Source organism: Macaca fascicularis, chromosome 9 (assembly GCF_037993035.2).
Source record: "Macaca fascicularis isolate 582-1 chromosome 9, T2T-MFA8v1.1".
NCBI classification, from domain to species: domain Eukaryota; kingdom Metazoa; phylum Chordata; class Mammalia; order Primates; family Cercopithecidae; genus Macaca; species Macaca fascicularis.
In genome coordinates this window covers 132,761,008-132,773,664 of record NC_088383.1, presented here as the reverse complement: position 1 = coordinate 132,773,664, position 12,657 = coordinate 132,761,008, and the positions used below count along the sequence as shown (strand labels likewise).

General features: G+C 41.4%; 1 protein-coding gene across 2 annotated transcripts in view; it reads left to right on the top strand.

The window, feature by feature from the left end:
- Positions 1 to 12,657, top strand: part of CPXM2 (carboxypeptidase X, M14 family member 2) — a 146,183-nt gene that overhangs the window by 86,130 nt on the left and 47,396 nt on the right. For both annotated transcript variants that reach the window (XM_045361714.3, XM_005566674.5), the window contains 2 exons: positions 6,972 to 7,056; positions 8,027 to 8,177. In XM_045361714.3, coding sequence (XP_045217649.2) covers positions 6,972 to 7,056; positions 8,027 to 8,177 — 236 coding nt within the window. The remainder of the gene's footprint in view (positions 1 to 6,971; positions 7,057 to 8,026; positions 8,178 to 12,657) is intronic.

The window sequence follows — 12,657 nt, the reverse complement described above, 5'->3', positions numbered from 1 at the left end:
TTCAGACAACAAAAACTGAAAAAGTTTACTATCAGCATACTTGGTTTAAAAAAAATAGCAAAGGCACTCTTCAGGCAGAAAGAAAATGATCTCAGGTAGAAACGTGGAAATGCAAAATTAATGAAGAGTACCAGAAAGGGTAAATGAGTAGGTTTATAAACATTAACTACACAAAACAATAGTAGGAATATTTTATAAAATTTAAAATACATATGGAATTGAAAATGAATTCCAAAATAATGCAAAAGCTGGAGGGGTAAATGGACTTGAAGTGTTGTGGAGTTCTAGCATTACCATGGATGTAGTAGAAATTATCATTTGAATAAGATTATAGTAATCAAGGATGCATATTATAATCTTAAGAGAATTCTGAAAAGAATATTGTGAGTATATAACTAATAAGTTAATAGAGAGAAACTAGAATAATCAAAATCTGATTATTTTGTGATTTTTTTTTTCAATCTTAATATTGGCAGTGATCAATTTTGAATGATCAAAATTATTTGTATGGAACATTGCATCCAACAATTACAGAGCCAATATTCTTTTGAAGTCCACATAGAACATTTGCCAAAATTGACCATATACTGAGCCATAAATGAAACCTCAAGAGAAACCAAAGAGCTGACATAATTTAAAGTATGTTCTCTGTCCACAATGGAATTAAACTAGAAATCAATAATAAAAAAGTGACTGGAAAATATCTAGTACCTAGACATTAAACAATACACTTCTAAATAGTTTGTAATCAAAGAATAAATCACAATAAGAATTAATATTTTGAACTAAATGACAAATAATATATGACCTATCGAAATTAATGACATGAAACTAAAGAGTGCTCAGAGGGAACATCATAACCTGAAATGCTATATTAGAAAAGAAGAAAACCTGACGAGTGACCTCAAGAAACTAAATAAAAAGAATTGTAAATCAAACTTAAAGAATGCACCAGGAAGGAAATAAGTCATTTTAAAAATTTATAATTTGTAATATTTGTAACTGATTTAATATTTTTGAATGTGGACATGATACAGAGCTGAAATCACTGTGTTACAACCTAAAGACAATACATACGAAAATGAAAACATCTTGATGTTTTTTAGAACTCTGAGACAATATGAAGAATGAAAGCATATGGATGTCCTCTTAGAAATCTGAGATGACAAGTATGTAAAACGAATGTGTCATAAGTCCTCTTGCAACATCCACGTAGAACTTGGAGATAATGAGTATGAAAAACGAATTCTTACACAGTCGACTAGCTGAATAAGTGCCAGCAGCATCAAACATCCAGACTCTGTTGTTATGTGAAAAAGAATGAACTCATACTTGATTAAAATAAAAACAAACAAAAAAAGAAAAAAAGTAGAAAAAGTCCTACAGGAAGCATCTTACTCAGTGGTGAAATATAGAAACCTTCCCTTGGATGTCACGAATGAGATTGGGATGTCTGTTATTCACTTCTTTCAGCATTGGACTGAACATCTTAGCCAGTATAATAAGGCAAGAAGAAGAAATAGAGGACCTAATGACTGGAAATAAAGAATCAGAACTGTCATTGTAATATCATCATATTCATAAAAACATCCAAAGGAGCCCACAAACTATTAGACCTAATTAATAAATTAGCAAGGTAGCTGGGTACAAAGTCAACATACAAAAAGCATCTATGTGTCTACATATCAGCAATAAATGAGGAAGTAAAATTTAAAGTGGTATCACGTAAAATCATTTAAAAAATCAGCTACCCAGGAATAAAGCTAGCAAAAGATAAATTAGAGAAGACCTAAATAAAGAGGATCATATACCATGTTTATAGATGGGAAGATTTAATATTGTAAAGAGGTCAATTCCCCAAAATTGGTGTATATATTCAACGTTAACCCAATTAAAATCCAGAGGCTTTGTTTTAGAAATTGACAAGCTGAATTTAAAATGCATATAGGACTGCAAAGATCTAAGAATAGTGAAGGCAACTTTGAAAAGCAAAAACAAAGTGAGAAAACGTATTAATGTTATTAATATGCTAATATTAATTAACATTAGATAAGACAGATTTAGGATAGGATAAGAAATAGACCAACAGAACAGAATAGAGCATCCAGAAATATATCTAGACATACACAGTCACATGATTTATAGCAAATTGCCACTCTGGTGCAATAGGAAAATAACCATATAAATGGTTCTAGGTCAGCTGGAAGCCCATATAGAAAACCATGTATCTTGGGCCGGGTGTGGTGGTTCATGCCTGTAAATCCCAACACTTTGGGAGGCTGAGGCAGGCAGATCATGAGGTCAGGACATCAAGACCATCCTGGCAAACATGGTGAAACCCACTCTCTACTAAAAATACAAAAAATTAGCTGGGCCTGGTGGCACTCGCCTGTAGTCCCAACTACTCAGGAGGCTGAGGCAGGAGAATCGCTTGAACCCAGGAGGCAGAGGCTGCAGTGAGCCAAGATCGCACCACTGCACTCCAGCCTGAGTGACAGAGAGAGACTCTGTCTCAAAAAAACAAACAAAAACAAAAGAAAACCATGTATCTTGACCCCTCACACTATACGATAATCGACTCCAAATGGATTGCAGATCTTAAATGTGAAAGGTAAAACAATAAAATTTTTTAGAAGAAAACATCAGTTAATATCTTTATCATCTTGGAGTAGGCAAAAATTTATTGAAAAGAACAAAAATACTGAAAGCCATAAAGAAAAAAATGGCTAAGATTGGATTATATTAAGAATTTTTTTTTTCATCAAAAGACACCATAGGCTGGGCGTGTTGGCACACACCTATAATCCCAGCAGTTTGGGAGGCCAAGGTGGGTAGATCACTTGAGCCCAGGAGTTTGAGACAAGCCTGGGCAACATGGCAAAACCCCATCTCTCCAAAAAAAAAAACAAAGATTAGGTGCATGTCTGTAGTCCCAGCTACTTGAGAGACTCTGAAGTGGGTGGATTGCTTGAGCCTGGGAGGCTCCAGTCTGGATGACAGAGCGATACCCTGTCTCAAAAAAAAAAAAAAAAAAGAAAAGAAAAGAAAAGAAAGATACTACAAAGAGAATTAAAAGGAAGACAGATTGGGGGAGATATTTGCAATATATGTATATATTATTCAACTTATATCTAGAATGTATAAAGAGCTCTATAAATCAATGTGAGAAAGACAGACAACCTAATTGAAACAGGGGGAAAACTTGAGTAGGCACTTCTCAAAAGATGGTATTCAAATACCCAATGAACATACAAAATATTGAACTTCATTAGTCACCAAGCAAATTAAAATAAATCAACAATGAGATAAAAGGATACATCCATCAAGAATGGCTAAAATAAAAAAGGAAGATACTATCGAGTGTCAATAAGAGCGTGGAACAACCAGACTCTTGTTTATTGCTGGTCTGAGTACAAATAGGTATAATTAATTTGGAAAATACTGCAGCTGAACATAGGTATATTAACATACATCTGCCCTCTGACCCTATGACCTAGCAATTCCACTCCTAATTATACACCAAACAGAATTTTTATATAAATTCACTGAAAGATACATGCAAGAATGTTCACAGAAGCACTCTTCCTAATAATCTAAACTGGAAACTACTCAAATCCCCATTAGCAATAAAATGGATAAAAAAAATTATGGTGACTGTTCTCAGAGTAGAGTAGTAGAAAGCAGTGAGAATGAATAAAGCATAATTATAAGCAATGATAAGAATTGTCAAAGATGAAACTAGGCCTGAAACAAAATGAACAAAGTCTTCATAAACCTGTGACAAGAGGACCCATCTGTGATCACGCTTATTTCAGCAGTGATTCAAAGGTGGTAGAAAGGGGAGTTAGTTTTCTAAACAGGGAAAAAACAAGGACAGCCTCTGATTGGCACGCATTCTATTACGGTGGAATTTTTGGAAGCAGAGACTTTCTAACTGGTCTTCAGGTACTTTGACCACCCTTGGTGAACTTCAAGAGGGGTAGCTCCTTACTGCCCGGCAGAGGAAGTTCCACTCCTATCAAATGGCCTAAAAGCCCACCATGCCCTGGCCTCTGCGCCCCTGTCCCTTCCTCTGCTCTCCTGGGGCACCAGCATCCTTTCTGTCTTCCAAGTGCCATGGGCCCTCCTTTCTCCATCTGTGAGATGCTTATACCTCAGTGGGAGAGAATGACAGTATCAGATAATTCCAGAAAGGAGTATGAAATTACAAACTGAATTAAACTATGAAAGAAAGCATACAAGAAAAGAAATTGGCTAGATCGAAGGGTTAGGACTAGCTTTTTTATTTGGTTTGGGGTCTGAATAATTTAAAGGCAGACAGAGGAGGAGAGAAGAGGAGGGGTTCAGACAGATGCAGCAGTATGTGCAAAGGCCCTGGGGCAAGAGAGAGTATAAACAGTATCAGGAATTGAAAGAAAGAACACAGAGAACACAAGGCAAGCAAGGGTCCAGTAGAGTGTGATGAGGATTTTGTTAATACTAAGATAGCACAATGCTTAATATGAGAATACTTAAAATAAAAGCTATTTTAAGCAGGGATGACATGATAATATTTCATTAGAAAAGTAAGCTCTTGCCTGCAACATAGGTGGGGGAGCAATTTAGATGCCAGGGGGCCTGAGAGAGTGAACTGGGGTGGTGGCAGGGGAGGTGGAGAGAGTTGGATACATTCTTAAAAATGTGGGAGTTAAAATTGACAGAAGTTGGTGATGGATTCAATATAGGGGAATATATCAGTCTGTTTTCATACTGCTATGGAGAAATATCCAAGACTAGGTAACTTATGAAGAAAAAGAGACTTAATGGACTCACAGTTCCACATGGCTGGGGAGGCCTCACAATCATGGTGGAAAGCAAAAGAGAAGCAGTCATGTCTTACATGGCTGCAGGCAAGAGAGCATGTGCAGGGAAACTGCCCTTTACAAAACCATCAGATCTTGTGAGACTTATTCACTCTCATGAGAATGAGATGGGAAGAACCTGTCCCCATGATTTAATTACCTCCCACCGGGTCCCTCCCACAACACTTGGGGATTATGGGAGCTACAATTCAATATGAAATTTGGGTGAGGACACAGGCAAACCATATCAGGGAGGAAGGGAAGGTGGGACACCCAGGCTAACACTGGGATTTTGGCCTCCCTGGGTGGATGGCAGTACCTTTCCTGGGGCAGGGCCTCTGGTGGACTGCTACGGTCATGGTGTAGAGCAGAAGGTGTGAATCAGTTCGTTTAAAGCAAGTTGAATTTGAGATGTCACAGGGACGTTAAGTGGAGGGGTCAACTAGGCAAGAAGATATGATGTAGCTTTGCAGTTCAGAAGATAGTTCTGAGCCACAGAAACAATTATAATTCAAACATAAGTAGGGGATTAGTATTCTTTTTTTTAAAATTGTTTTAGTTTGAGTTTGAGAAATTATGACTTGGCTTTCATTTCCTTTTTTTCCCCGCCCCTCATTTTCGTTGGAGAACTTCTTTTTCTTTTTCTCTCTACTCCCCTCTTATTGTCTTGTGCTTCTCTTGACTGAGGGGTTTCCTACATTCATCACCTCTGTCTTGGCAGGATACAGCTCCCGCCTCTGTTGTCTGTCTTGCTGTATCACCCTCGGGCCTTATCGGCTGAAAAACAGACAGCAAAGGGAATGGCAGCTACAAGTCATTTGGAAATTATTTGTATGTGGGAAACAGGTTGCTATTTTGGGTGTGGATAATTTTCCAGGGAAAAGGAAGGAGCTGTTACTGAGGTGCTTTTCTTGTTAAGGCAATGCCAGTGTATCTCCCTCCACAGCCCTGGGCTCACAGTGGTGGCTATCAGAGGAGGAATGTGATGTGTGATCTATTCTGGCTTCTAATAGGTATTCAGACAGAGCTGGTGGGGAGGAGAGAGGAGAAGAAGAGAAGGTGTGAGGTGAGGGTTTGTTTCCAAGCATGTATAAAAGCACCTAAGAATCATTTTCATGACAAGTCAGTCGGATGAACCAGATTGCATAGAACCAGCTGTTCTTTTGAAATAAACTCTACTGGGCAGTATAAATTCAGATAGGAAACTCAAAACCTTATTTGGATAGATCTCAATCCTGAGGGCAAGCAGGCAAGTAGGAAAAAGATTCCAAATACTTTAATGGGCAGAATTTTCAAAACAAAAAACAAAAAATCTGGTAAATTGCTGCTTAGTTCCAGTATTTACAAAATTACAGGGGGGTGAGTACTCAGGAAGACTTTCCTATATTATTCAACAACTAACATTATAAAAAACTGAGGCAGTGAGAAAAAAAGGTATAGGTCACTTTTCTTGCCAAGGCTATCAGGTTGACCTCCACTCTGGAAAGTCAAATTATGTCGATTTTACCCCCAGAAATTTCTGTGCAGTGGGGTGTGATGATGGGTGTACGGCTTTAGGTCCAGCCATCACTGCATTCTTCCTGGGGTGGGGATTTTCTGTGTGGCTGTGACAGCCAAGGAGAAACCCAGTATCTCTTAGAGACTCAAGATTTTATTTTTGTGATGAGTAAAATCTCATTTGTTACATTCCCAAATCAGCTTCCCAACCAAAATTTTTAGACCAGTTTGCAATCTTTACTGAGATTATTTTTCTGTTAAGTTTCTTGGGTGTGATGTAGGTGTTCAATGCAAAAAGATAGATGCCCATTTGTATATCTTTATGTGTGTGATCAACAGTGATGACTAGGGGCTAGGCCATGTTCTAAGTGATTAAAGGGCATTAAACTAAGGCTTATGTTAATTCTTTAAGGTTGATGCTTTTATGATTCCCATATTATGGATGAATAAATAGCAGCATAGATGGGTCAGTTAGGTACCTGGCTGAGGTCACAGAGCTGTAAATGTCCTGGAACCAGGGTTTGACCCAGTGCTGTCTGCCTCTGGCACCTGCTCTCCTCACCTCTAAACCTCTTCATGGAAAAATAAACATTTTAAAGTGTATAGTCTTGATGATGTTTTATTTTCTCGTAGGAGTGACTGGGTGACATCGTATAAGGTCATGGTGAGCAATGACAGCCACACGTGGGTCACTGTTAAGAATGGATCTGGAGACATGGTGAGTCTCATCCTCCATCTAACCATGCCTTTGGTGCCTGGCTGGGTGGAGTTTTGCAAAGAGAGGCAATGTATGATCAATTATTTGGAGATTTGTGGATTCTGTGTCAACTCAAACCTACCATGAGGGTCTGATGGACAGAGACCCCTTCCCATGCCCTGAAGCCCAGCAGCAAGTGACACACATTTATTTAGAGCTAATGTAAAATTCAACCTTTTTACTCCCATCAGGGAACTGCAGGGATACAGCCTCTTATGTAATTTGCAAGGTAGCCCTGGAAGCTGCATGCATGCTGGGGCCTCTTGCAGCTCTTCTTAATAGTTTCCTAACTTCATTTCGTGACCTTGGCCTTTCAGTTCCATGATTAGCTCCAGCTTAGTCCTGATCCTGTCACTCTCTTCCTCAGATTCTCAAGTGTGTATTCCTAGCATGGTATCCAATATCTTACACAGTCTGACTAGTCTGACTGTGGCCTCCTTTTTCAATCTTCTTTCTCATTCTTACCCCCTACACACAGTCCTGTGTCCTTGTACAAGTGAACCAGCTGCTCTTCTGCCGAGGAATCCAATATTTAGACTTCTGCACTCATTGTTCATTTTCTCTGGATACCCTCTCATCCCTACAGATCTAAATAGCTTTCCTTCAATGCCAATTCAAACAGCCCCTTTTCCCCAAAACTTTGCCTGGTCCTCTCCATCTTCTGAAATCCCAAAGCTCTCTAGCTGTCCCTTTGCCATGACACCGATAGATTTTTCCAACAATATATAATTACCCCCTCCCCGCATACCAACTAGATGGAGGCTTCCTGTGGGTAGGGGCCAGGCCTGATTCATTTCTTCTTTTCTCTTCGATGCCTAGCACGCATTAGGTTTTCCTCAATAAGGTCTTGTTGAATGAGTGAATTCTGACTCTTTATCTCTTGGTAATTAAGCACTAAAAGATTTTCCTTTTCTTCCTTGAGCATAAATAGATATTTGAAGGAAACAGTGAGAAGGAGATCCCTGTTCTCAACGAGCTGCCCGTCCCCATGGTGGCCCGCTACATCCGCATAAACCCACGGTCCTGGTTTGATAATGGGAGCATCTGCATGAGAATGGAGATCCTGGGCTGCCCTCTGCCAGGTGAGTTCAACCTCCCCATCCCGTGCTTCCTGAAGGGTGGGAGTACTGATGGAAAACAGATGCCCAGCCAAGGCAAATAAAAATAAACTAAGCAGTCCAAGCACAGTAGCTCACGCCTGTAATCCCAGCATTTGGGGAGGCTAAGGAGGAAGGATCACTTGAGGCTGGAAGTTCAAGACCAGCCTGGGCCACAAAGGGAGACCCTGTCTCCACAAAAATAAAAATAAATAAATAATAAAATTTAAGAATTACCCAGGCATGGTGGAGTGAGCCTATATTCCCTACTACTTGGGAGGCTGAGGCAGGAGGATTGCTTGAGCCTAGGAGGTTGAGGCTGCAGTGAGCTGAAATCGCACCACTGCACTCCAGCCTGGGTGATGGAGTGAGACCCTGTCTCAAAAAAATAAAAAGATAAAAAGTAACAATACACCAAGCAATTGTTTTCTTGTGTAGAAAAAAATACATGTCTGTTGTAGAATATTTAGAAAACATAGGTGAACCAAAAAGAAAATAAATAAAAATTTCCCATAAGCCCACTGGGAAGCACAGTGAACAATGGGGCTACTGAAGTCCCTTGCCAAGTGCAGTTTTGCCTACTGTGATTTTAAGACGAAACCTACCACTAAGAAGTGAGAAAAAAAAAATTATGTAGAAACTTGGGAGAACACATTTATTTGTCATTGGCAGATCCCATGACACTGGGTAGTGGCAGTGAGGTATGGAGGTGGTAGAAGTTCATTCTAAACCATTAACATAGTCTTTTTCTGATGGAGTAACTGCTCTTGGAAGCCTGTGTCTTTGAGTAAATGCTTATTCAGGTAGTATTCCACTTGCCTTATTTTCACATGATGATATTTGGGGGTAACCTCAGGGTGGCTTGAAGAAAAGGGGTTTTAATTCACATGTGCCACCTGCATCTTTGATAATGTCTTTTCTGGACAGGCTGCTCTGTCCTGGCCTTTCAGGCATTCTATGCTCGTGCCTGGATGAAGCCTGCAGGCCGCAGCCTCTTCATCCTGAACACACATCTCCAGGGAATGTGGCTGGCCTGAGATCACCCCCTACAGGGCGTCATCACCTCATGGGGCCTATAGGAACCTTCACATTCCTATTCACCTATAGTCCATCCACACAGGCAGGCAGTGGGGACATGGGGCACAGTCGTCGCTCAACCCCCAAACTCTCCAGTGGGGCCTTCCCACCCCTGCCCAGTGTGAGGTGTGGGGCTGGCTACCTCTGGGACTCCTAGACCCTCCCAGCACTGCCCGGGGCAGGGTACCAGCTCTCAGGCTGTTTCTGTAGTAACCCCCTCTCCATGAACTTACATTTCCTGTATTTTCGAAGCATACTGAAGGTCATTTAATTGTTTTTCTCTCAATCCCATAGTATTCATGATCTTGCTAGCCAACCTCAGATTTTTACAATCCAAACCTCATATTGGTGAGAAAGACAGATCTTTCTACCTAACTGCTTACCCTCACACTGGTCATATATATATATATATATATATATATTTTTTGTTTTATATTTATGTGTAATTATTCAATTGTGCAACTTTTTTTTTATGTCATCGAAACCATTAGAGACCATCTGTCTTTGGGATGCTTCTCCTTTAGCCCACGGACAAAATGCCATGTTTTCAGTCTGCCTCAGACGGTCGGAAGTTCAGTTGTTTCTAATCACTGGATTCTGTAAACAACCCCACAGAGAACATTCTTAATTCTCTGTCCTTCTTTTGTGTGTGTCCACAATTATTTCCTGAAATTAGATTATGATAAGTAGGATTGCTGGTGTGAAGAATGTGCCCAGTTTCAAGGCAGATGCAGAGAGAATGTGGAAGGCCTGCCTGATCGTGGATGTGGGCCTCCTTCTGTGGTGGGCTGGTGCAGGAATTGCCTCAGGACCGGTCCTGGCATCCTGGACCTGCCGGGTTCTCCAGCACAGGGCGACTGTGGGCACAGGTATCTTCAGGGAGGCATTTATGGGCTCTGGCCCTCTTGATGCCAGCCCAGGAGTCTTGCTCTCCTGTTCTGCTCAGCACAGCCTTGGTCTGCTTGCTGGAAAAAGTAACCTGCGGCTTTTCTCTGTGGGTAGGAATTCATCTGTTGTTGGCAAAGGGCAAAGGGCAGCCTGTAAGAGTCTCATGAAATAAATATTTCCCTGTGAAGTTATTCTTGGTGTGTGTGTGTTTGAAGATGGGCCCTGGAGGTCCTTTAAACCCTCACAAAGTCAGGGTTACACTGTGAAATCTGAATTCATGTATGGACTCAGAATGGTTCTGTTTTCCATCCCCCAAATATTAAGGACCATTTTCTTTCTAGAAGTTATTTAGCAGTTTGCTTAGAAGGGAGCGGCTGTTCATGCATGCTGCCTGATGGGGTCATGTCCAAGGATGGGGCTGCTCAGGGGCGCAAAACGAGTCTTGCTTATCACCCTGGTGCTAGGGAGATTCCTTTGTAAAAGTTATTGAGGCCAGGGCCAGGGATTACCCAAGGTGACCTCGTGGTTGAAACGCAGCCTCTCCAAGTCTGCACTTCCCAGGCCTCTTTCTCGTGAAACATTCATTTACCTTTGCTTCTGTGTCTCTTTGTTCTGTCCCTTTCTTCCCTCACCGTCTTCCTGTGAACTCTCCGGCGGGGGCGGATGAGGGTGCTGGTGCTTTTTAAGACTCTATGCATAATGTTTCCAGAAATTTTTTGAGCTGAAAAGTGAATTACCATATACCATGGTCTATTAATAGAATTTTTAAAGCTCAAAAGTAAAAGAAAATGGAGAGTTGTTGTTGAATGGGTAAAGACTGTCAGTTTTGCAAGATGAAAACATTCTGAAGATGGCTGGTGGTTTCACAGCAAGGTGTATGTACTCATCACTACTGCACTATACACTGGAAAAATGGTCAAGATGGTAACATTTATGTTATGTGTAGTTTTCCACAATTAAAAATAATTTGGCAGGGCACGGTGGCTCACGACTGTAATCCCAGCACTTTGCAAGGCTGAGGCAGGTGGATCATTTGAGGTCAGCAATTCAAAACCAGCCTGACCAACATGATGAAACCTCATCTCTACTAAAAATACAAAAATTATCCCAGCATGGTGGCGGGCACCTGTAATCCCAGCTACTTGGGAGGCTGAGGCACAAGAATCACCTGAGCCCCGGAGGCGAGGTCACAGTGAGCCTCGATCACAACCACTGCACTCCAGCCTGGGTGACAGAGGAGTGAGACCCTATCTCAAATACACACACACACACACACACACACACACACACACACACACACACAGTCTTAAATAAATAAATAAAAATAATTTGATTGCTATTAATAAAAAACAGTAGAAGAAAGTCCTCTTTTCTAAGGTTGAATGGACTAGTCCATTTTGCACTGAATATCTATGCTTATCAGAACCTGGGGAGAATTCTGAAGATAAAGTTTTAACAATAAAAAAATGCGAGTTAAGAACTGTGCCAGCTGACTGGCCAGATGGTCATGGCCTTGATGGTTTTCGGAGCTTTTGCTGTTGCAAACAACACTGCATTACACACTGCCTGGCTCTTAAAAGGACCAGGTGAGCTTTGCAAATGATTACCCCACTAGGCTACAGAGTTGGTACCCAGCATTGTAGGAAATGACCTTCAAGATAGGGAGGTGGCTGTGCTTGAGCCCCTGGAAATGCCCAATAGCTTCTATTATGAATGTGTGAGGCTTTGGTGTCTTTGGGGGAAGTTGTCACTCATTCTACCTCGTCTTCCTGGTCACCAGGTCTGAGCAACTGTCCTCCCTCTGCAGAGCACTGAGGTGTCCAGGGTTCTTGGGTGTAACTCAGAGAACCTAGTGACAGGCACAGAGATCTGCGGACAGGAGCCACTCCCTCAAGCACAGAGGAGCTGCCGAAAGGCAGTGCCTTGAAGTCAGTCCTCCAAGTTGGCCAGGAGCAGGTGACACGCTGCATTCTTCCTCCTAATATGTACATCCTCCCAGCCCATGTTCACTAGTTCATAATTATTGAAAAGCTATTTTAATTGTAAGGCCACCACCTGTCTTGCTGAGCTATGATGTTTCAGCCAGTCACCCCACCCACCATCAAGATGAACAAATTGGAGAAAGGATGGGCTGTTGCTCTGTTGGGTCACTATGAGTGCAAGACTTTGTACATAAATTGATTTGCTTTGCTCCCTTCCATTTTTGCTTGCTAAGTCTGAATACCCTCTTGTGCCAAGGAGTTGATCATTCATTTGGGCCCCAGGCCTGGGCTCTTGAAAAGATAGGAATTAGAGGGCATGAAGCAGCCATTGGCTTCCTCATTCTAGGCCTCCTTTTGCTGAGGGTGATGTCATCAGCGTCTTTTTGATGGGCGTTGACGAGCTTCTTGGAGTTGCTGAGTACCAGCTGAGCTCTTCTGGTTGCCAGGGACTTAAAAAGGAGATGAGTTCACACTGCTTTCAGGGGAAGCCTGGTGGACAGAAGGGTCATGAGCTTTGG